The 22500-nt window shown below is 35.6% G+C and overlaps 1 protein-coding gene across 1 annotated transcript in view; it reads left to right on the top strand.

The window, feature by feature from the left end:
• Positions 1-22500, top strand: part of LOC137620846 (MOXD1 homolog 2-like) — a 100777-nt gene that overhangs the window by 53562 nt on the left and 24715 nt on the right. Inside the window, exons 2-3 of the mRNA XM_068351294.1 lie at positions 719-2383; positions 4831-5008. Coding sequence (XP_068207395.1) covers positions 1788-2383; positions 4831-5008 — 774 coding nt within the window. The 5' untranslated portion in view covers positions 719-1787. The remainder of the gene's footprint in view (positions 1-718; positions 2384-4830; positions 5009-22500) is intronic.

Below are 22500 nucleotides of genomic sequence, written 5' to 3'. Positions count from 1 at the left end.
ATCAGTTTTTCAGACGCCTCTTTATTCATTTCAATATATGTTACCAATTCGTTCTGAAAGGTATCATCGTTTAATTTTATTTGTTTTTATAATTACGAATATAAGAGTGTAAAGTAAGCAGAGAATAATGATATGGAGTAGACTCACTCAGGTTGTCCAGATGAAATGTATAGAAGTATTTTTTTTATTTTTTATTTACAAACCTTTATGTTGACCTGGGGAAAGATATGGGCCCCTAACGTAGAAATATGCATATACTAACAACATGAACGTAACTGTTTCTTTTCACATTTTTATCTGGTATACTCGGGCTCCCTGAAGACCCTCCAATGACCCCTTTTTAAGAATCTTCACTGGAAAAATTTTAATTAGCATATTGGTGTTTGAATGTGTTAAATGTGTATAATATATATATATATATATATATATATATATATATATATATATATATATATATATATATATATATGTGTGTGTGTGTGTGTGTGTGTGTGTGTGTGTGTTTACCAATTCACAGATAATTATATGATTTCCGATGTTTATCTCAAAATGGTGTCTTAAGTAAGCACTTATATAATCAGGTTATTTACTTTAATTTCTGACTGAGTGTGTAGCAACATAAATAACATCAAGAAAAAGAAAGACTTTGCATTTATGTGATTTCACTCATTGTTCTTATTCTAGTAATATTCATAATGTATTTTTTCTCTCATTTCAGGTCACTTGATTTCCAGCTTCAAAGGAAGTCTAGGTTTCACGAACTAGTTACCTGCTATCCTGGAATATCCCCCACTGCTAATTGCTGTCCTGGAACAAAGATCCAGTAGTTGTGACGTCATCACCAACGGGTCGACGCATCCCACCCCTTGTTGATTATGGTGTTTGTGGTTCACAGTGCGACTGAATAGTTCCTATATCTTACAGTGTGTTTTGTTCCATAACCAAGAATATTGTTAAAGTATTTAAGAATGTGAATTCGGCGAAGAATAGTTTTAAGAATATGAGGTCGGTGCCATAAAAAGTGATTATCATCCTTTTCATTTTAGTTTGAACTAATTTTTTTAATCGAGTGAGAATTAGAGATACGCTTGTGATACCCTAAATCTGAGCTGTGAAAATACTAAATCGTCCTGTTGTACATCTCAACACACGTACAAACGAACACACGAACAGAACAAAATTGAGTTATATCACGCAGGATTGTGCGTTGCCTTGCAAACACACGCACACACAAACCGACGTGGTACCGCCATTGATCCGTTTGTTGGCTCTACTTAATGTCAGCCCTGGGAGATTAAGGTCATCAAGAGAGAGATATAGAGATCCTTTGGGGTCCCTTGAGTGTATAAATCTAAACCTGAAGATCTCTTTAAGGTATAGGTCCTGAAGGAGGGAGGGCTGGAAGACATTTTGGGGACTTGGTTCCCGATGCTATCAAGGATTTCAATGGTGGCTGGTAGAGACTCGTGAACTGTAGGACAAGGTCAGCGAGGGAGTGAATGGTGACATAATTAGGTTTAATAAGGCTTTCCAAGTAGGAGACGTATTTTTTCTACTGTTCATTATTAAGGTGTCATTGCGGAGTGTCTTTTTCAGTTTTTTTATTATTAAATTACCTACTGTTATTTTAAAGTTACAAAACGGAGAAAAATCAGTTTCAACTTGAGATATCTGAAACAGGAGCAGAGATAGAGGCGGTGAACAAGAATGACCCCTCGGGCCAGGAACCGAAATAGTAGTAGATAGCACCAGCAGTGTCCCACGAGTCCTTCAGAGGTCGGCCATTCATGCTAATAATGGAAAACGCCAATCCCTCCTCGGTCTCGAACCCCTATCATCATCTCCTTGCAAACACCAGTTGTTTTTCGTGTAATCACCGCCATCACCACTCCCACACTAACTTCCGGGCCACGGAAAGACACCGTAGCGGAGCCATGAAGTCACCGCCACCACCTTTGCCTCGAAAAGTTCCTGCAGCAGAAGGCGCGGAAGCAGCAGGAGGAGGAGAAGCAGTGTACATACCTCTCACGTCCAAGGTGTTGCTTTGGCTAAGGAGCAGCAGCAGCAACCTCTGGAACATAACAACAACCTTGACGTCCTTCAAAGCGCCTCTACGCCTACTGCGTCTCCTGCAGACGTTGATCATCCTCTCCTTTCTTCCTAACGCGTCCTCCTTCGCCTCCTCGTCCTTCATTACGCAGCGCCTCACGTCCTACGAGCAGTGGACGCACGAGGCGTGGCTGGAGGAGACGGGGGCATTCGTAGTGCAATGGACGCCCAAGGAAGAACACATAGAGTTTAGGGTGACTGCACGAACCACTGGATACATAGGCTTTGGCCTTTCTTCAAGTCCCAGGATGGATGGCGCCGATATTGTAGTCGGGTAAGTTGCCTCTTTGGTGTTTAATGGTATAAAAATAACTATTTCATGTTCAAGATAATAGACATGAAAATACTATATATACTTCAGCAAATACTGTTATTCTTTATAGATAGTCCGTCCTTGAGAATACCTTTAATATTTACAACCTCTCTATATCATATATTTTATTAGGTGCTAATGAATTTGATATTAAGATAAGAAAGTTTAGAATTTTCTGTGAGGACATTTAAATGAAAAATTGTAATTTCGTTACAACCTAATGCTATAATAGACCATTAAGCCGCTTGTTTTTTATGATCTAAAAATTACTCAACTGAAAGACAAGCAGATTTATTTTGGTCCATATAAACTTTCATAAAGGTATATTTCGAGGGCAATGCCACGTTAAATGTTAATTTGGCATATTTTGACTGTTCTTTATGTAAGTGTAGCCGGATAAATTCAACTACCACCGTACGTTCATGAAAAGGGATTAGTTATAGTTTGTAACATTCAGTCCGCCACGAAATGAAAACAGTTGGTATAACAAAGATTATGCTAAATATATTTTCTACTCTGTCGAGTTGCTTCTTTGTGAAGGTACCGTGTAAAGACTAATCTCTAGCTTCTAGCAAGACACGTGGCAGGTTTTATGGAGCTTCAAATTTTCCAAGTCGTCAGTTAAGAAAGAGAAGCGTAACAGTAAACAACTCTCGTTAAAGTGAATGGAAAAATTCCCAGGGTATAGTGTTGAACGTTTGTAGGTCGACATGAGGCAAAAGTTTAAAAGATTTTCGTAAAAATCAGTAAGTAGTAAATATTATTTTGATTTGAATATAGTGAACTATTTAGAAACTAACATTTGAGGGTATTTGTTAGGATTGCGTATTAATAGTCAATTAAGAAATATGGAATTTGATTAATTGGTACTTCCTTCTGGGTCACCATGGTTTTTCCTTGATCATCTGTGACTGGATGAGTCAGAGACGATGAATTTGATTAAAAATAGAATTTTAAAGGATCACACATGATTTAGGTAACATTCCCAAACTTTAGTGTAATTCACGTTTTATGAGTTACCGGTGTTATGGTATGACCGAACTTAAGTATTCATTGTCACTTTACCTGTGCCGGTATTATAAAATCATGTGGAATCCATCTATCCATCTAATTTGATAGGAAAAAAAATAACCAGTAAGAACTGAACAAACTTTTTGGTGATGCAAAAGACCTTGTAGAATATGACAACTACATGTTTCAGTTAAACGATTGTTACAGAGATTGGTGTTGGTCAGTGGTATTGTCTACGAGTCTTGCACTTCTTCCAAATAAAATTTAACATGTTGCTGTAATTTGCTGAATCGGGTTACAAAGTATTTAAAGTGAAAATGAATGTTGTTAATCTCATTTTTTGGTTATTAGCCAAAGATACAGATCACGGTCACGTTATGCCAAGCGAACTACTGTACTTGAAAGCTCAGGTATTATAATCTAACGAATGCAGTCTTTATTTATCAGCCACCTTTCCATATCTGCAGCATTTTTAATTCATCTAGAACTAACACATTTGGATTATCGTAATTAATAAGCCTTAGCCCAACCGTTACGGGAATACACTTTTACTAAAGCAACCGCCATACGGGCATACATTACTGTAAAGTGCTTTGATACTTTTGTCATATAAATAATAGATAGCTCCAATATACGAGAGAGAGAGAGAGAGAGAGAGAGAGAGAGAGAGAGAGAGAGAGAGAGAGAGAGAGAGAGAGAGAATGATTTAGTAATGTATCGTGAGTTGCACTTGATTGAATATTAGTTATTCCTTTTATACACGCTTTATTGTTCGTGTTCTTTACGAGAATATGATAAAGGTAAATGTTGCCTAATCGTAAGTTTTCTAAAAGAAAAAAAAACTTTTCCAGACAATATTGCTGCAAATAAACGGATAAAATATTTGAAATCATAGGAAGCAAGTTATTTTATGCTTAATAATGTTTACATTAAATTGGAAATCAAGTGTAAAGCGTAAGTATTACAAGGGTTGAGAAACTGTAAAGTTACATATCTGGGTTTTAAACATTTTTATTTGTATGTGATAAAGAATACATTTGAAACACGATTGCAAGGTTCTTTTAACCCTTTTACCCCCAGGCTCTTTGGTTAATTTCCAACCCTTAACCCCCAAGGGGTTATTTTTTTCCCAGCACATTTTGCAGTATATTTTTTTTAAATTGCTCTAACAGCCTTAATTTTTGTCATAGAGAGGTCAGGTTGGTCTCATTCTCTATGAAAATGCCTGAATTTTCAAAAAATTATCAAAAATATAAAAAAAAAAAAAAAAAACTCTATAGCATTTTTTTTTTGCAAGGACGTACCGGTACGTCAATCAAATTAATTTTTACTGTGACCCTTTTTTTTTTTTTAACCTGTTGACCCTTTTGAATGATATTGTTAATTTTGATTATCAGGTGGGTCCACTCTGGGAAAGCCTACTTGCAAGATCGACATGGCAAAGGTAACGAAGAGCCCGCTGTGGACGAGCAGCGGGATTGGATGCTGGTGGGTGGATACGAAAATGACACCCACACCGTTCTCATCATGTCTCGGCCCTACAATACCTGCGATAAGCAAGATCACATCATATCGGTGAGTTGGCATCTTATCTCTTTGAGTGCTTTTTATCCATGGCTTTCTTGCCAAGTTGTGAATTGATATGTAATCTTGGGTTAGAGTTCTCTTGCTTGAGGGTACACTCAGGCACACTATTCTATCTAATTCCTCTTCCTCTTGTTTTTTTAAGTTTTCATAGTTTATATAAGCAATATTTATTTTAATATTGTCACTGTTCTTAAGACATTTTACTTTTCCTTTCCTCACTGGGCTATTTTCCCTGTTGGGCCCCCTGGGCTTATAGCATCCTGCTTTTCCAACTAGGGTTGTAGCTTAGCAAGTAATAATAATAATAATAATAATAATAATAATCGTTACCTAAATGTTTTGCTTTTTTTAAGTATACAGTATATCGTACCAAGTAAAATATTTAATTAGGCTATTTCTATTTAACATTATTGATAGGTATCTAACATTTCTTTGGTCCCTGGCGTGCGTAATTTCTGGCTATTATAAACCATATAAATATGGAAGGCAAACTCTATGGGAATTTCAACAAGGCATTTTCATGGAAACGACCTCTCTACAGTATTTAGCTGCATTTTGTTCAAGTTCGTTAACCCTCTGAACATTTTATGAATTATTTCCTTGTTGCACAGTTGTCTTCATATACCTCTGAAATGCATTTAGATAGCTGACAATCAGTCGTCAATGGAATTAGAAAGAAAACGGTTAGATTATGGCCTGGAGTGTTTCTAGTGTATCAATTAAACAGCTCCGCAACAGGTAACGATTGTCGAAATTAATACATTTCGAATCCGCGTGCAGACGCTGAAATAGGACCGGATTAGTATGCGAAGTAAGCTATTGTGGATGGATATAGACTCGTTCATCTGTCGATTAAAACATGGTTTAGTGTTTTGTTTTGCGTTGATTGGCGAAGACGTTACATGTAGTTTTGCAGCCGATTTTTATATGTAAAAGTCAGATACTTTAACGCTTGAATTTACACGATTACATTTTCAACACCAGTTTAGTTATACATCAGTCAAAGGATACATAGTTTTAAACAAAACATGTATTGATTGAACAATTCATATCCAGGGTCGAGGGGTTTAGTCAACATTCTTGTGACGAAGCTGGGAGAAGGGTTGTGACTCAAAGGCAGGCTGCAATCAACTGAGTACTATATTAAAGAACACACTCCTTTATATACAAAACCTCAAGGCATCAGGAAAATACATGTTCGAGGAAATGACAATGTTACAGAGGAAAACAGCAGACATGAATTTTCATGTTCGTTTTAGTGCGAGGGAAGAGCGAAGATACAAGCATAATATATACAAAAGGAATTACGTACAATTGTGTGACACACGGTTGGTACATTCTCCATCTATTCTTTCTAAGGATTGCTTTTCTGGTCCTATACTGCAGGGGGGGACCCTGCTCTCTACAGGACCTTCGCTTTCATTTTATCGTATACATTCCCAGGCATTCAGAAAATTTCACACCGCATATTGCACGTTTATTGTCAAAGCACTTAAACGAAAAATGTCTTCAGTTTCTTCTTGAAGGCCTTAATATGTTCAGTCTTTCGGATGTCTGGTGGGAGCATCTTGTAGTCTTGGGGCCGCATATTTTTAAAGCTCTAGAATCTATAGTAGACATATATCTTGGTTCCAATAATTTGAAAACCTCTGTAACTTGATCATTGCAAAGCATGATTTTCTGTGTTGTTAAAGACGAGCTGCCTACACCCCACCTAAGATCGCTTTGCATCAGTCTATCCTGAACGTACTCGCTCCCTGACAGCGGGCAGGAGTGTCATTATCATAATATTGGGTAAAATGCAGGAAATAATTTATAATTGAATTAGTCTACTCAGACGATATCGCCATCTATTCCCTGACCATTTCAAGTCTTGAAATCCATTTTATAATTTTTTTTCTTTTTTTTTTTTTTTCAAATCGAATGCATTATTTTTTCCCTGTGACCCTCCCGAATTGAGATAAAAGTTTCCAAATCAGATTGCCGGAGGAGAGTCTCGAGAATGGCATTCTCTTATCTATATGAAAAAGGGGATTCTTTCAACGTCGGATATTAGGACGTTAAATAATGTTCTAAAGAAATAGAGAAAATAGATCTTATTCTCTTTGAGGGCGACAGGACATGTGACAATAGTGAACATTTGACCATGTGTCATGTGCATATTCTTTTGTTTTTATATTCTATTTAGGTATAAATATTACAGGTTCACAACTGTGAAGTTTTCGTAGAATAATTTTTGTTACTTTTACAATAGCTTTTGTGTAGACATATATATCCTTTTTGTATATTTTGTGCTCAGTTGTAAAGGTTGATCTCTCTCTCTCTCTCTCTCTCTCTCTCTCTCTCTCTCTCTCTCTCTCTCTCTCTCTCTCTCTCTCTCTCTCTCGATGAATTACGTCGATGGTACTTATTTATGACCAAGTCTTTGAAAGTTAGTCGGTTAAAAAGTTTGACAGTAATATTCCGTAGTCAGGAAGACTATTCAAAGTTTTATTCTTAGATTTATAAAGAAAAAAATATTTTTAAAATGTTGTATATATTATTATTCAGTGTAAGATTTTTTCATGGAATTAAGTAGGATATGCAATCTTATTGTTAGAAGGAAATTATAAAGAATATTGAATACTGGCTAAAATACAATATTTTTTCAGAAGGAAAATATTAAAAATATTGAATAATTTATTGAACATTTTACGGGAATTCTAAGTTATTTTTAATGGCGCCGAAGGACCCTTTTTCCATGTTTATTGATCCAGAAAGCCGTAAAGTCAGAATCTTGCGTCCGACCATGGAAAAATATTACAAGGGAAAAAAATCCTTAGCAGAGAAAAGAAATGAACCCTATTATCCCTATATATATTGCAAGGGGGAGAACGTTCTCATTTCTACAAGTCCCCCCCCCCCCTTCCCCCACCTTATATAAAAGTTTTGAGGGGGGGGGGGGGTATTTAGGATGTCAGAGGGGCCGTTGGAGATAGGAGATTTCCCTCCATTTCAGAAGAGACCTTAAGCAGGACGCAAGGATCAAGGAAGCTGTCTTGCTTTTAAACCATCCATGATGAGGTTGAATGAGGCGAGGGGGTTCCAAGGAGGTGGCATAGCTGGGAATGGTTATATGGGACTAGGAATTATGATATTGTTGATGAAAAATGTCCTCCCTTTAACTCTCTCTCTCTCTCTCTCTCTCTCTCTCTCTCTCTCTCTCTCTCTCTCTCTCTCTCTCTCTCTCTCTCTCTTTAGTGTTTGATGTAAAGGATTTTTCATAAGTTAATTCATTGTCAAAGGTATCTAAGCATAGATTTATATATGTTCTGAGTATCGCCACGTACTTTTATTACATATTATTATTATTATTATTATTATTATTATTATTATTATTATTATTATTATTATTATTATTATTATTATTATTATTATTATTATTCAGCTAGCAAGGTGGCGAAGGTCATTTTCGCCACCTTGCTAGCTGAATGTAGCAACCCTGAAAAGAGAATTGTCCGTAGAATTGAGAAATTGGACAAGAAATTGAATTCTGCCGATGCAGCCATAGTATTCAACTCCACCTGCTTGAAGGAGGGTGTCCTACCAAGATTATTATTATTATTATTATTATTATTATTATTATTATTATTATTATTATTATTATTCATTTGCAGAAATGTTGAAGGGATAGCAATTAAGTATCGTTTTAGGTTATAATTTGTCATTTAATTAAACTCTCATTGAACTTACGTAAAAAAGTATAAATACCTGGAATGTACATTATAGATCCCCTAACATTCCCACATTCCGAATAGAGAATCGCTTTATGCCATACAGCATTCCAAAGGGGGAAAAAAAGTTATCACATTGACAGTAGTTACGACAGAGGTAAACAAAGCCATCCCCTTCTTGAAGTCGTTAGGGAAAGAGGAAGAACTTAATCAGATATGGCCTCAGTTGTGCAGGACACAAAAAAAAGGAGGTACAATAGAGGGAGGACGATGTCGAACAAGTCCCCTGATGGATATAAGTTACAGGAATAATCGTACTGGAAGGGGTTTTCTGTGCGCGGGGAACTTTTCATCATAAATTAGGCGCTGAGGGAAACGGGATATGGCTTGCGTGTGTGTTTGTGTGTTTTATGGACCGATGCAGATTGTGAATTATTGTTTCTTGTATACAGCGGAGAAAAAGGGGCCTGGTGCGGTGAGACAATCCTTTCAAGGGGGAGAGAGAATAGAACAGGAAATATGTATACTTGTTTTGTCTTATATCCGATTAGTTCGACGCTTTGTGCTGTGTGTAAGTGGAAGGTTCGATTGTTGAGAACAGGAGGAGAAGGTTAATACTCTGCCAATTCCTCTTGACCTTAAACTTGAATTGTTTCGTTGTCTTTAATGTTACGTAAAGGGATTTTTTTTTTGTGTAAAGGCTGATATTTGTCATGTCTGTTTTTAATTCAAATATCGAGTTTAGTATGACGAAAGGGAGTGTGCATTAAGGCCTGACCGGATATTTGCATTGTGATTGCAATATTGATTCTAGTTTATAAGGTTTCTCCTTTCTGGTTTTGCCGTTGGTTTTCCGTTGCTCGCATTTTTAAGCATACCCAATTATCTGTAAGGATAGAACAGTTTTATTCATTTCCTATAATGCTTAGCTAAACATTAAAAAGGGGCATGTATACAGTGTTATATAATTATCTCGAAAATATGATTTTTTTTTAATCACTGATAAATTTTTTCCTTCCAATTTTGGACAATAATTTTATCATTCCTTTATTTGAAATCTATTCTAGGGTTCAAGTGGGAAGAAAAATTTTTTTTTAGATTTGATTGTAATATCGCAATCTTTGTATTATTGTTGTTGTTTTTCTCCCCTCTTTATTTATGACCCTTTCCCCTTTTCTAAGTATTACACCTCGACTTCCTTTTCATATGGAGTAGGGAGTCGCATTGTAAATTTCATATTTAGTAGTTACAAATAAAATGCAACAGATGGCGTAAGATGTCCTACTACCATTTGCTTAACATCAACCTTCCCCCCCTACAATACCATACTACCGAACCTTCTCCCACCTCCCCCTTAAATCCCTTCCCCCTTGCCATAAAGGGTTTCTTTCCCTCTTGGCTTTCCGTTCTCCCCATACTCTGGATAATCATAAATGCTGCTCAAGAAAGAAGAGAATTACTTTAACTGTATTTGAAATCTTAGGACCCTGGAGGTGTGTTTGCCGGGGGAGGGGACCGTTGCACATGCTAGTAGGGGTGGCTTTAAGGGAATTGGAATTTTGGGGGTTGTAATGTACTCTGCCCCCCCATCCTAGGGGGAGACTTTTATACCATAACTTGAGACCTTTATAGGTATAGCATCATTCAGAGCTAAAAGTTTATTAACAATTTCATATTTTGTTTTGTCTTATTTAGCCAAGTAACACATTTTAGAGATCTGGACACTGCGAGATATGAAAACTGTATGTGCACTTTTCTTATCCAAACAATATTGAAGTAAGTAAAGTTTTTCCCTGAGTTCCCACTTTGAAAACTTTCGTTATTATTCCCATTACATTTGACTAAATCATTTTGCTGCCCGGCAATTCTGACATCCATTGTCGTTTATATTCACATAAAAAGGCGTGTCTTGGACCCTTGCATAGCTGTTATGAGAATTCCTAAGGGACGTCGTCTTCCTTGTATTTGAAGTGCTCCTGACGTAGCTGAAGTAATGGCAGCTTCTGATCCGCGTCCCTTGAATCTTAAAGGCTCAACCTCCCTCCGGGGGCTTTCGTCTTGTCGATGCCAATTGGCTACAAGAGCGTCAATAAGTATGTAATGGGAAGACCTCTTCGTCTCCCCCTTCGTAAGCCAATAAGCCATTCATATGATATACTGCAATGTCATCCGCTGTCGGGAAGCTGGCCATGATCCCCCCCCCTCTCTCTCTCTCTCTCTCTCTCTCTCTCTCTCTCTCTCTCTCTCTCTCTCTCTCTGTCGTGTGTGTGAATACCAACATAATTACTTAATAAACAACCTAGTGTTAGAAGGGAAAGGGGGGAACATTTATAAACTTTTTAATCTCATTTTTATTCAAGTTAGTACAGTCACGTTTTAAGATCGGCCACTCATCTGTGCACGACAACTTGACAACATATTATGTTTCCCCCTCTTCCGAAGTTTGTGAAAAAAGAAGGCTGTTATAAGTTCATGCAACTCGGGGTATAAACTTGTAAACAATGCCCATTGTGGCACAGTGTTCTGTACACATTTCTACCGGCTTTAGGGGGACAAAGTAGAATTTGCGAAGTTGAGATGTTAATGGAATTCCTCAGACCTAAAAACATTAACATGTGAATTTTTCAAAGGAAGAGACGCGAGTTGTATATTTCATGGTGAAGAGACTCATGATGCGTCAATAGAAAAGGTATATTAACGATGACGCATATCAGAAAAAAAAAATAATAGGAAAATGAATGTAAAAAGACAGTTGATTTGTGAATGCTTATTAGAAAAAGCTTAATATTACCGATTCGCTGAAGAGGAAAAGACGTTGACGAAGGTTGGTGTATTTTCATTCAGTCAATATTAGAAAGAAAATCATCTGTTATTTAACAGAGAGAAAAAGTCCCTGTAACGAGACGTATCGTTGCTTGAACCCACCTTCGATCATAACTAGTCAAGTTGACTGCTATATGTGGTTCACCAGGAGAAAATGAACATTATCCATTAATGTAAAAGTAGATATCCTGCTTGGATTTATTAAGAGGAATTTGGTACTACCGATCACTGTGGTTATTACTTGGCTGCTGGGTTCATGAAACTTTCTAGGTTCTTGATCTCGATGAGCAACATTGGGTATGGAGATTACTAGATGGTTGGCAAGCAACGAATGCTATTTTGCAAGGTGATCAATGAGTTTGTAATCTCAAAAAAAAAATCACTGTTCATAATGAAAGAATAATGCCAGGAGGATAAAATTCCTCTATACAGGCTTAGATAACATGCCTTACGACTACTATTTTAAGTTTTTTTTATAGAATGTCATGGAAAAAGGATACATCTGGAAGCAATTTTCCCAAACCTTTCAAAGAGACTATAGTCCTCCTGTAAACTGAAATTTACCCAGTTCATCTACACCAAGTCCTTGTATTTATTGAAATACATTTTGCCATACACGTTTTAGTGACCATGTCCATAATTGCTCTAACGTAATATCCACAATTCAATTTCAACGGATGGCTTTTTCGCCTATGGTATTTTTCTTCTATTTTTTTTCCAAATGCAACCTAACTAACCATGCCATGCCTTACTTGAAATTTTCTTATTTTAAATGAGTTTGCATGTTTTATTTGCTCTTACAGGTATGTATAAAGAATATAAGCTTTCTTCTAAGGAGGTTTGCACTTTTTACATGAAATTTTTTTGTAAACTTGTTCAAGCTTTGCCAAGTCTAAATAATTGAATGCGCTTTTTGAAGGTACGTCAGAGAGTGAATGAAGGATGCAAAGTGTTGGGGGCAGTGAAGGGAGTGGTAAAGAATAGAGATTTAGGCTTGAATGTAAAGAGAGCTCTTTGTAGATTAATAATTGCTAAAATTCCTGCTTGTTGTAAATTGATTACTGCTATAATTCCTGCTCTTTGTAGATTAATTATTGCTACAATTCCTGATCTTTGTAGATTAATTAGGGCTAAAATTCCTGCTCTTTGTAGATCAATTATTGCTACAATTCCTGATCTTTGTAGATTAATTAGGGCTAAAATTCCTGCTCTTTGTAGATCAATTATTGCTACAATTCCTGATCTTTGTAGATTAATTAGGGCTAAAATTCCTGGTCTTTGTAGATTAATTAATGCTAAAAGCCCTGCTCTTTGTAGATTAATTAGTGCTAAAATTCCTGCTCTTTGTAGATTAGTTAGCGCTAAAATTCCTGCTCTTTGTAGATTAATTAGTGCTAAAAATCCTGCTCTTTGTAGATTAATTAGTGCTAAAAGTCCTGCTCTTTGTAGATTAGTTAGCGCTAAAATTCCTGCTCTTTGTAGATTAATTATTGCTAAAATTCCTGCTCTTTGTAGATTAATTAGTGCTACTATTTTTGATCTTTGTAGATTAATTAGTGCTAAAATTCCTGCTCTTTGTAGATTAATTAGCGCTAAAATTCCTTGCGTGTGTGTATCATGAAATGACTATGTCGGGGTTCCCGTGTATCTCTCTCCCTCCCAGTATCTCTCTTACATGAATGATTCATAATTATATCAGCCAATATTGTTGCAACTTGTGCATTGATCCCATCACGACTTTGGTTGATTTCACATTAATGTCGAACCGCCGAGAGGGTGGAACGGCTCGCGTTGTATCCCTGGCGTCGTGACCTCTTGCGATTTTTATTTTTTACCTCCAGAACGAAAGGGGACAGGGACACTCGTCTTCTCTCGCGCGTGATTTGACAAATGATTTTGTACGAACGGAAGATAAACGACACTGAAGTGTAATGAGGACGAAGAGACACGGAGAGGATTGAATCGAAAGAATCTCCCCCGGGGTGAAAAGTCGTGCAAAGTCTTCGTCATTGACAACAAAGGGGCCATAAATTTAATTGCTCTCTCTCTCTCTCTCTCTCTCTCTCTCTCTCTCTCTCTCTCTCTCTCTCTCTCTCTGTCTCTCTCTCTGTATTTTCTTTTACCCTTCGTGTGTAGCTGACCAAGAGGGGACCATTTGTCTTTTAAGGGTCATAGGATGGGACAAACAGATGTGCTATTGATTCCTCGAGAGATTTATTGACTTGAAACTTCTTTTTACTTAGTCTTTGTGGGTCTCAATTTTGGTATCAAGGTTGAATTTGCATATATGGTGGTACAGTACATGTATATGAATATATAGGTATATATGTATGAATACTAATTTGTATTTATTATTTATTTATAGTTTTTAAGTATATTTCGAATAGTATGCGTATACGGTACTTTAATATTATAGGTAGACCATAGTACGAGATTTTAGTATTTATGGATTGAAGGCATTGTTAAACTCCCAGATAATATCGCCATATTATTGGAACAAATTGCTCGGAAAAGCAAATAAAATAATTCATGGATAACTTTCAGTGAACATGATTTATTATCTAACAAGCTCTTGCTGGAAAGGTGATAAATCGTGATAAGATATTTCCTCTCGATTTTAGATAACAGAATTCCCCTTGGAATGTCAGCGGTAATATTGGTCGATTTAGATAATAAATTGGTGAACTTGAGAAAATAAAATATATAAATTTGATATTGCAGGTATGTGATGTCTTTACCCTTTCCATTCTTATTTGAAATTCTTCTGGCTTAAGAAGCCATCACATAAATATTTTAATTAAATGTTTCCTAGTGTTAGTCAATGGTCATTCATCCGCAAGAAGGTCTTGAGATTTTAAACCATTTTCAGACTATTTTTTATTTCTTACTATATAGTTATGAAGTACAAATAAAACAGTTCATCATAACTGACCGAATAAAAAGTAGTAAGCTCTACTAATTACTATCCCTAGAGCAACAATGATACAAAACAGTGTATAAAAATTGGATTAATATTGTCTGTTGTATCTACGGTGGAGTTTCAAGAAATATAGTTGGGATTGTTTCCCAGAAGTCCGTAATTGACTATAGAATAAAAGTTAGTTTGTAGTCACGAAGTTTAAGCGGATTTGCCCCACTTTTTTATAGCTAGATATAACCCATTTTCCTCTCTATTTCACTTTGCAATTCGGATGGAATACTGGGCTAACGAAACCCATCGATATATCTTGTCAGACTTGATCCAAAAAATAGAAAAAAACGCTTATTAATAAATGTTTTTTTGCTGTAACTACTATTGGTGTACTTTATCCTCTTTCTCATTTTCCTTTATTATGTCTCATCTAATGCTATAAATCGTTACAAGTAGAATGTGTATATATGTGTGTGTATATATATATATATATATATATATATATATATATATATATATATATATATATATATATATATATTTATATAAATTATATGTATATGTAATATATTATATATATATATATATATATATATATATATATATATATATATATATATATATATATATATATATATTTATATTTATATTATATAAATATACATATATACATATATAAATATATAAATATATATATATACATATATACATATATATATATATTTTTTTTATATAATATAGAGGAGTTATATATACAGCATAGTATGTGTTATTAGTATATGGCTAGTGGCCTTGGGATAGTGAAAGTTATTTGTTTGTCGTGGTTTTCTTGAAGAATAAGTGGTTCATCATGCAAGCTCTTAACTGGGAATGGTTTGCCATTCCCCCCGTTGCAAAGTTTCGAAGAACAGCTTAATCTCAAGAAGAGCTAAACCTGGTTTTCCTCTCTTGGAAAATTAGATATTAAAGATGATGGATTTCTTTATTCGGTATATATTATGGTTTTATCCTTCAAGTTTTTCCCTCTTATTGATTCCTTTTTGAGTTTTTTTATCAAGTTTATTATTTTTCCTTTCACATTTGGATCACGTCCTTTCCATCACCTTTTATTTTATTTTATTCTTTTCCATGAATGTTTTTAGGATATTTTTGACATTATTTTCATTGATATCAGAGAAAAGAAAAGGTATTGTCTTCTCAACAAGAGAATGGAATGATGAGGGACATATACTGTAAAATAGCTGAGAGAGAGAGAGAGAGAGAGAGAGAGAGAGAGAGAGAGAGAGAGAGAGAGAGAGAGAGAGAGAGAGAGAGAGAGAGAGAGAGAGAGAGAGAGAGAGAGAGAGAGAAATACATCAGATGTTAACAAATTGCCGCGTTCCATTTGGTATAAGCGAAAGGCTGGTAGTTCCTTGAAAGTGATACACTTCCTCCAAGCGAATTGGGTCAAAGAAGAATTTGCCTGGGAGTTGTTCTCAAACACTTAAAGAGGCGTATGAACAGGAAATAGTCTCTCCATTGTGTATTTAATGGAGGCCGGAATCCTTCGTCGAATTTTTGTTTCTAATTTCTGATTGGTTGGCGAATGCGAGTCCTTCGCAACTCGCGAATCCTTTCGGCGATTGGTTCACCAAACTTGGGACTCCTTCGCAACCAATCATCTTCTTTGAAGGAAGTCCTACTGGGAATCTTCAGGTCCAAAGCTTCGGAAACGATTCGGAAGTTTATGTGAAATAATTTGGGCGAAATGTTAAATGATGTACCTCGGCGGGAACCCGGATTCTTCAATTAAAACTTTATCCCAGTTTGATGTTGTCCGGCATGAAAAATAAAGCTTCATGAATATCACATTAAACTAATATAATTCTGAAGTTTAGAAAAACTAGGCCGTGTTTTTCTAGTTGAAGGTGAACTTTGGGCTGGAGTTTTTCCTTTTCCTGTTTTTTTTTTTATTCTTCTTGGGTTAAGGGAGACTTTGTTAAAGGGTTAGATTTGAGGTCAAAGGCAGTTGGGGATGTATAATGAGATTCATTTTAATGAAACGAAATTTCATTAGAGCGGACTCTCCTCCCGCACGATTAAGCTTTCCTTTATTAATTATACCACAAGATAAAGGGAAAAAAATCATCGTAAACCCCAGTGATTTCATATATGCATTTGTTTACATCAACTGTTTAAAATTCAATTTAATTCATGTTGTATGTTTTTCTAACATTAGATTAATTTTTCCCATATTTTTTTAGGATTCATATAAATTGATCGTAGTTATAAATTTACATATCTAGTAAAATTAAGCAGTATCTAGTAAACATAATCAGTACTCTGTTAAATTATGCCAGTTCCGTCTTTCCTGAATGTATATTGCTTTTGGTAATGATTTTATTCTTCAATTGTTAAAGAATAGATTTGCCAGTTTTGCTGTATTAGACTTGAAACAACCGAATGACAATGACCGCTGTATATCTTAATTAATGCTATTCACACAATATATATCAAAATCGGTTTTATTCAGCCACTCTTGTAATTATTATAAACTGATTTTCATTATGATAGATGCTGTGCATATAAATCATCTAAGAAATTTTAATAAGTACGCCATATTTTGAAACCTTAATGATAAAGGTTATATACGTTCTTGACACCTTTTGTTTATACTCGGTGTGCTCATACATTGTTCATGACGTCAGGTGTATTTATAATGGAATCTTCATTGATGCCTAAATATAGACTTTACCAATTAACTGATATTAATCTCGGAGTTTACCTTGTTCCCATATTGAAACTGTAAATTACAATTTAGAACCGGAAGCTTCCAGCATCTGAAATTTTGAGTTTGTAAGTAGCAAATGCTCGGCAAAATACTGTTTTAATGTAATTGTTAACTTGTTTATGTGATGTTCGAAGTTACATTTGTCAGAAGTCTTTATATATATATATATATATATATATATATATATATATATATATATATATATATATATATATATATATATATATATATATATATATATGTGTGTGTGTGTGTGTGTGTGTGTGTGTGTGTGTGTGTCTATGGGCATGATATTGCTACCTAATTACGCTCAAATACCTTAGCGACTAACGACTGCCTTCAAATGTCATTGGCCCTACAGCAAGGTTAGTTCGACTGTTTTAGCCAAAATTACGGTTGTTTGAACAGTAAGCTGATGAGTTTGGACTTTGCTAAGGGGGGGGGGGGGGTTATTCTGTGATGGGGAAGGAACAGTCCTTTTAAATCTTAACGTGCAATTACTATATTTTCTTCGTCCTTTGAAATTCTCTCTTTCCTCTCTCTCTTTCTCTCTCTCTTTCTCTCTCTCTTTCTCTTTCTCTCTCTCTCTCTTTCTCTCTCTCTCTCTTCTCTTTCCTCCTCTCTCTCTCTCTCTCTCTTTCTCTCTCTCTTTCTCTTTCTCTCTCTCTCTCTCTCTTTCTCTCTCTCTCTCTCTCTCTCTCTCTCTCTCTCTCTCTCTCTCTCTCTTTCTCTCTCTCTCTCTCTCTCTCTCTCTCTCTCTCTCTCTCTCCTCTCTCTCTCTCTGGCCCACGATCCATCCAAGCAATTCAATATCTCCCAAAGTTTCTTCACCTCCATTTTTGATAGGCGTATTAATAGCAACTTGGAACTCCGCGCGAGATAGAGAAAGATGAATGAATGATTGTTTTGTGTGTGAGGAGAGGGGGGAGGGGGGGGGGTTGGGTTGGATGGCCGGGGGGACAGTAGCTGGAGCAGCAGACCTGGAAAAGAAGCCATTGCCACCAACGGCAGATACAACGACCGCGAGGCTGCCCCAATTCCTCTAAAGCCCGACTCGAGCGGATTCCGCCGACGGGAGGGAAGGAGGTCTTTGATCAAGGGGATTGGAAGCGGCCAAATGAAGCTGATCACGTCGGGTTGGGCCTGAATAGGAGATAGTGGTACTGGGGGAAACCGGGGAAGAGGAAGAATTAAGAATATATGAAAAGATTCCTAAGCTGTTGGTGTTGACAGTGGCACGAGGTCCCCATAATCTCGGAGGATAGAATTGGTTTGGTTGCTAATTATTGTTATTATTATTATTATTATTATTATTATTATTATTATTATTATTATTATTATTATTATTATTATTATATACCTAGCTACAACCCTAGTTGGAAAAGCAGGATGCTATAAGCCCAGGGGCCCCAACAGGGAAAATAGCCCAGTGAGGAAAGGAAATAAGGAAAAATAAAATATTTTAGGAATAGTAACAATATTAAAATAAATATTTCCTATTCAAACTATGAAAACTTTAACAGAACAAGAGGAAGAGAAACTAGATAGAAAAGTGTGCCAGAGAGTACCCTCAAGCAAGAGAACTCTTAACCCAAGGCAGTGTAAGTCCATGGTACAGAGGCTATGGCACTACCCAATAATAGAGAACAATGGTTTGATTTTGGAGTGTCCTTCTCCTAGAAGAGCTGCTTACCATGGCTAAAGTAGCTTCGAACATTTTAGTATCTTTAATGATGGTCGAAAAAAATAATCGTACGTATTACTAAGAAAATAAATTCTATAATGGCTATTTAGCCTGTATAAGTAATTAATACCAGATTATTTAATACCACAATGTTGTTATAGAAATATCAATATTTCATAAAGATACTGAATGACATTGTATTTGTCATTTATATACCAAATACATTCATCGCAGCTTAATTATTGAATTTCTGTATTTTCTCTTGAGTTTTGACCGAGTGTTCTGCAATATGTGAGTGCATTGTCATGCTTCCTCAATTCCAGTGCAATTTTTGTAGCGTGTAAGTGCAATTTTAGAATGAAACCGTGTGGTAGGACGAAAGGCACAATTAATTTGTGTATATGTAAATTTCATATATAAAAAAAAAATACACTGAGTGCGCTGTGATCTTGGTAGAGTTTTGATACAAAACTTATATATATATATATATATATATATATATATATATATATATATATATATATATATATATATATATATATATATATATGTTTATTTATATATATATATATATGTATGTATGTTTTATATATATATATATATATATATATATATATATATATGTTTATTTATATATATATATATATATATATGTATGTATGTTTTATATATATATATATATATATATATATATATATATATATATATATATATATATATATATATATATATATATATATATACTTGGATAGCCTTTTTTTGTGTAATTCGAAAGAAATTTTATTTATGAATCGTGAAATTGTAATAACGTTTGCATAATGTGAGCCTTAAAAGCTTTCATTTAACTTATACTTTATATGTCTTCATCCTATTTATAATATACAGTATTACTAAAAGCAAGAATACCCCACGATGGGAAAATTAATTATTCTGCTTGAACATTTGCAAATGAATTATTATATGGAGTTTAAAGTTAAAAATGTAGTAAGAGCTTCCCTTCATATTCCCTTTCCTCCCCCGTTGGAGGGAGGAGGGGGGGGGGCACCAAGCAGATAATGCTCCCTGATAGAGTCTGAGAGGTAAGAGGGAGGGGGGGGGGCGTTGTAGTGAGGGTAGGAGTCCCCCGAGATCTGTGTTGATGTTGAGAAAGATAGATTATACGTTAATGAGGAGCTGTTATGGGGGAGAAAGATGAAGTTGCTCATAATCAGCAGCGACTGTGAATAGGTTTGAGCTAAAATTCAGTCTTTTGAATTATGCTTTAGCTTCGATACTCTCTCTTTGTGAGGTCAGTAAAAATGTAATATGGATTAATGATCAATTATTGAATTATATTGCCAGGTCTCTCTCTCTCTCTCTCTCTCTCTCTCTCTCTCTCTCTCTTCTCTCTCTCTCTCTCTCTCTCTCTCTCTCCCTCTCTGTATATATATAAATATATGTATGTGTATATATATGTATATATACAGTATATATATATATATATATATATATATATATATATATATATATATATATATATATACAGTATATATATATATATATATATATATATATATATATATATATATATATGTAATGTACATATTATTTATTGAAATACTACATATTTAACTTTAATAGTTATTATCATTTTTATTATTATTACTATTATTATTATTATTATTATTATTATTATTATTATTATTATTATTATTATTATTATTATTATTATTATTATTGATGTTACTGGTCTGGTTTCTTTAGTAGCTATGGGGTAAATTGATCTTTTTATATCAGCCATATATTAATTATTGAACATTATTTCTGATAATATACGATGAAAATTTATATCCACTTTTCAAATAGCATTTTTATAGGATTTTTTTTAGAGTGAAATTTTCATAAGCAGTAAAAGCAATTGTATTGTTATAGAATAGTTCCATTATATTATTGTCAGCAGTTAGCTTAGATTTAATCCAAGTAATAAGTTTTATATTGAAGACATATGTAGTAATTTTTTTTTTATATTAGTTCTGTGACGAGCCGAGAGAGGGTTGTCAACTCAAAGGCAGGATGCAATCAACTGAGTTGTTTATTAAGGAACACTCTCCTTTATATACAAAACATCAAGGCAACAGGACATAACATGTTCGAGAGACAGACAATGTTACAGAGCAAAACAGCAGCCATGATCATTCAGGTTCTTTTTAGTGAGAGGGAAGAGCGCAGATACAAGCATAATATAGCATAATATATGAAAAATAATTATGTACAATTGTGTGACACACGGTTGGTACATGGTTCCCCCTCTAAAAAGGACATACTGAACATGTTAAATAGGTGCCCTGAATCTGGAGAGGTAGTAAAAACTGCGTCGATTAGCGGCAGTGAGTGGCTGTAGAAGTCGTTGGTTGGGGTGCAAGCGAGTGGTGGATGATGGTTGGCTGTGTTGCCGCTCTGGCTCGTCACGGGGTAGGCGAGTGTGTCCTACGGCATTCATAAGCGTGTGTGTCCTACAGCATTCATAGGCGTGTCCTACGGCATTCATAGGCGAGTGTGTCCTACGGCATTCGTAGGCGTGTGTCCTACGGCATTCATAGGCGTGTGTCCTACGGCATTCAGAGGCGTGTCCTACGGCATTCACGTCAGCTTCGGTTGAAGTTGAATAGGTGTCCTCTTCGTCATGAGTGGAGGCGTTGATGGAGGTTTTGAAGTGGCCGTTCATAAGGGCACGAACTAGGTTCACCTCCCGAGAAGAGCTGTCTGCGGCAGGTTGCAGGCGAGTGATACTGGTCATTTCCCGAGGGTGAGCGAAGCCCTTTGGTCCCCCAACGGTTGTTGAGAGAGCTGAAAAGGCGTTGCTATACGGGCGGCTGACGACGGCGAGTACTGCTGCAGAAAGTATGCGTTGACGGCGTCATAGTAACGGTGAGAGGTGGGTGGGGGGGAGGGGGAAGAGGAGCGAGTCACTCCGGGGTCACCAATGTGACGAGCCGAGAGAGGGTTGTGAACTCAAAGGCAGGATGCAATCAACTGAGTTGTTTATTAAGGAACACTCTCCTTTATATACAAAACCTCAAGGCAACAGGACATAACATGTTCTAGAGACAGACAATGTTACAGAGCAAAACCGGAGACATGATCATTCAGGTTCTTTTTAGTGCGAGGGAAGAGCGCAGATACAAGCATAACATATAAAAAATAATTATGTGCAATTGTGTGACACACGGTTGGTACAGTTCCAAGAATATTTTCTGGATTCTGTTTCTTTTCCCTGAATTGAATTTTCTGCTAGGTAGAGTCTTTAGCAAGAGCACTTCCAAGTATATTTTTAACAATGTCCACGTGATAGGATTTCGCCAGTCACCTATTTCAGTACCATAGATACACCCTCATTAGTTACCTGTCCTTAGAGGTTCACGTTCACGTTACCAGAATGATTTTTGTATTATATCCAGATATGGCTTATATATTATCATAACCATGATCTTTTTACGCGTGTGTGCGTTTTCTTTGATAAACTTGATTGGGGGTAGATTGCCAGTTTGCATTGTCGGCATTCTTATATTAATTTCTTTCTATTTTTGTGTTATATATTTT

Source organism: Palaemon carinicauda, chromosome 27 (genome assembly GCF_036898095.1).
Source record: "Palaemon carinicauda isolate YSFRI2023 chromosome 27, ASM3689809v2, whole genome shotgun sequence".
Classification (NCBI taxonomy): Eukaryota; Metazoa; Arthropoda; class Malacostraca; order Decapoda; family Palaemonidae; genus Palaemon; species Palaemon carinicauda.
The sequence above is the reverse complement of the archived record's forward strand: the minus strand, read 5'-3'. Positions and strand labels throughout refer to the sequence as shown.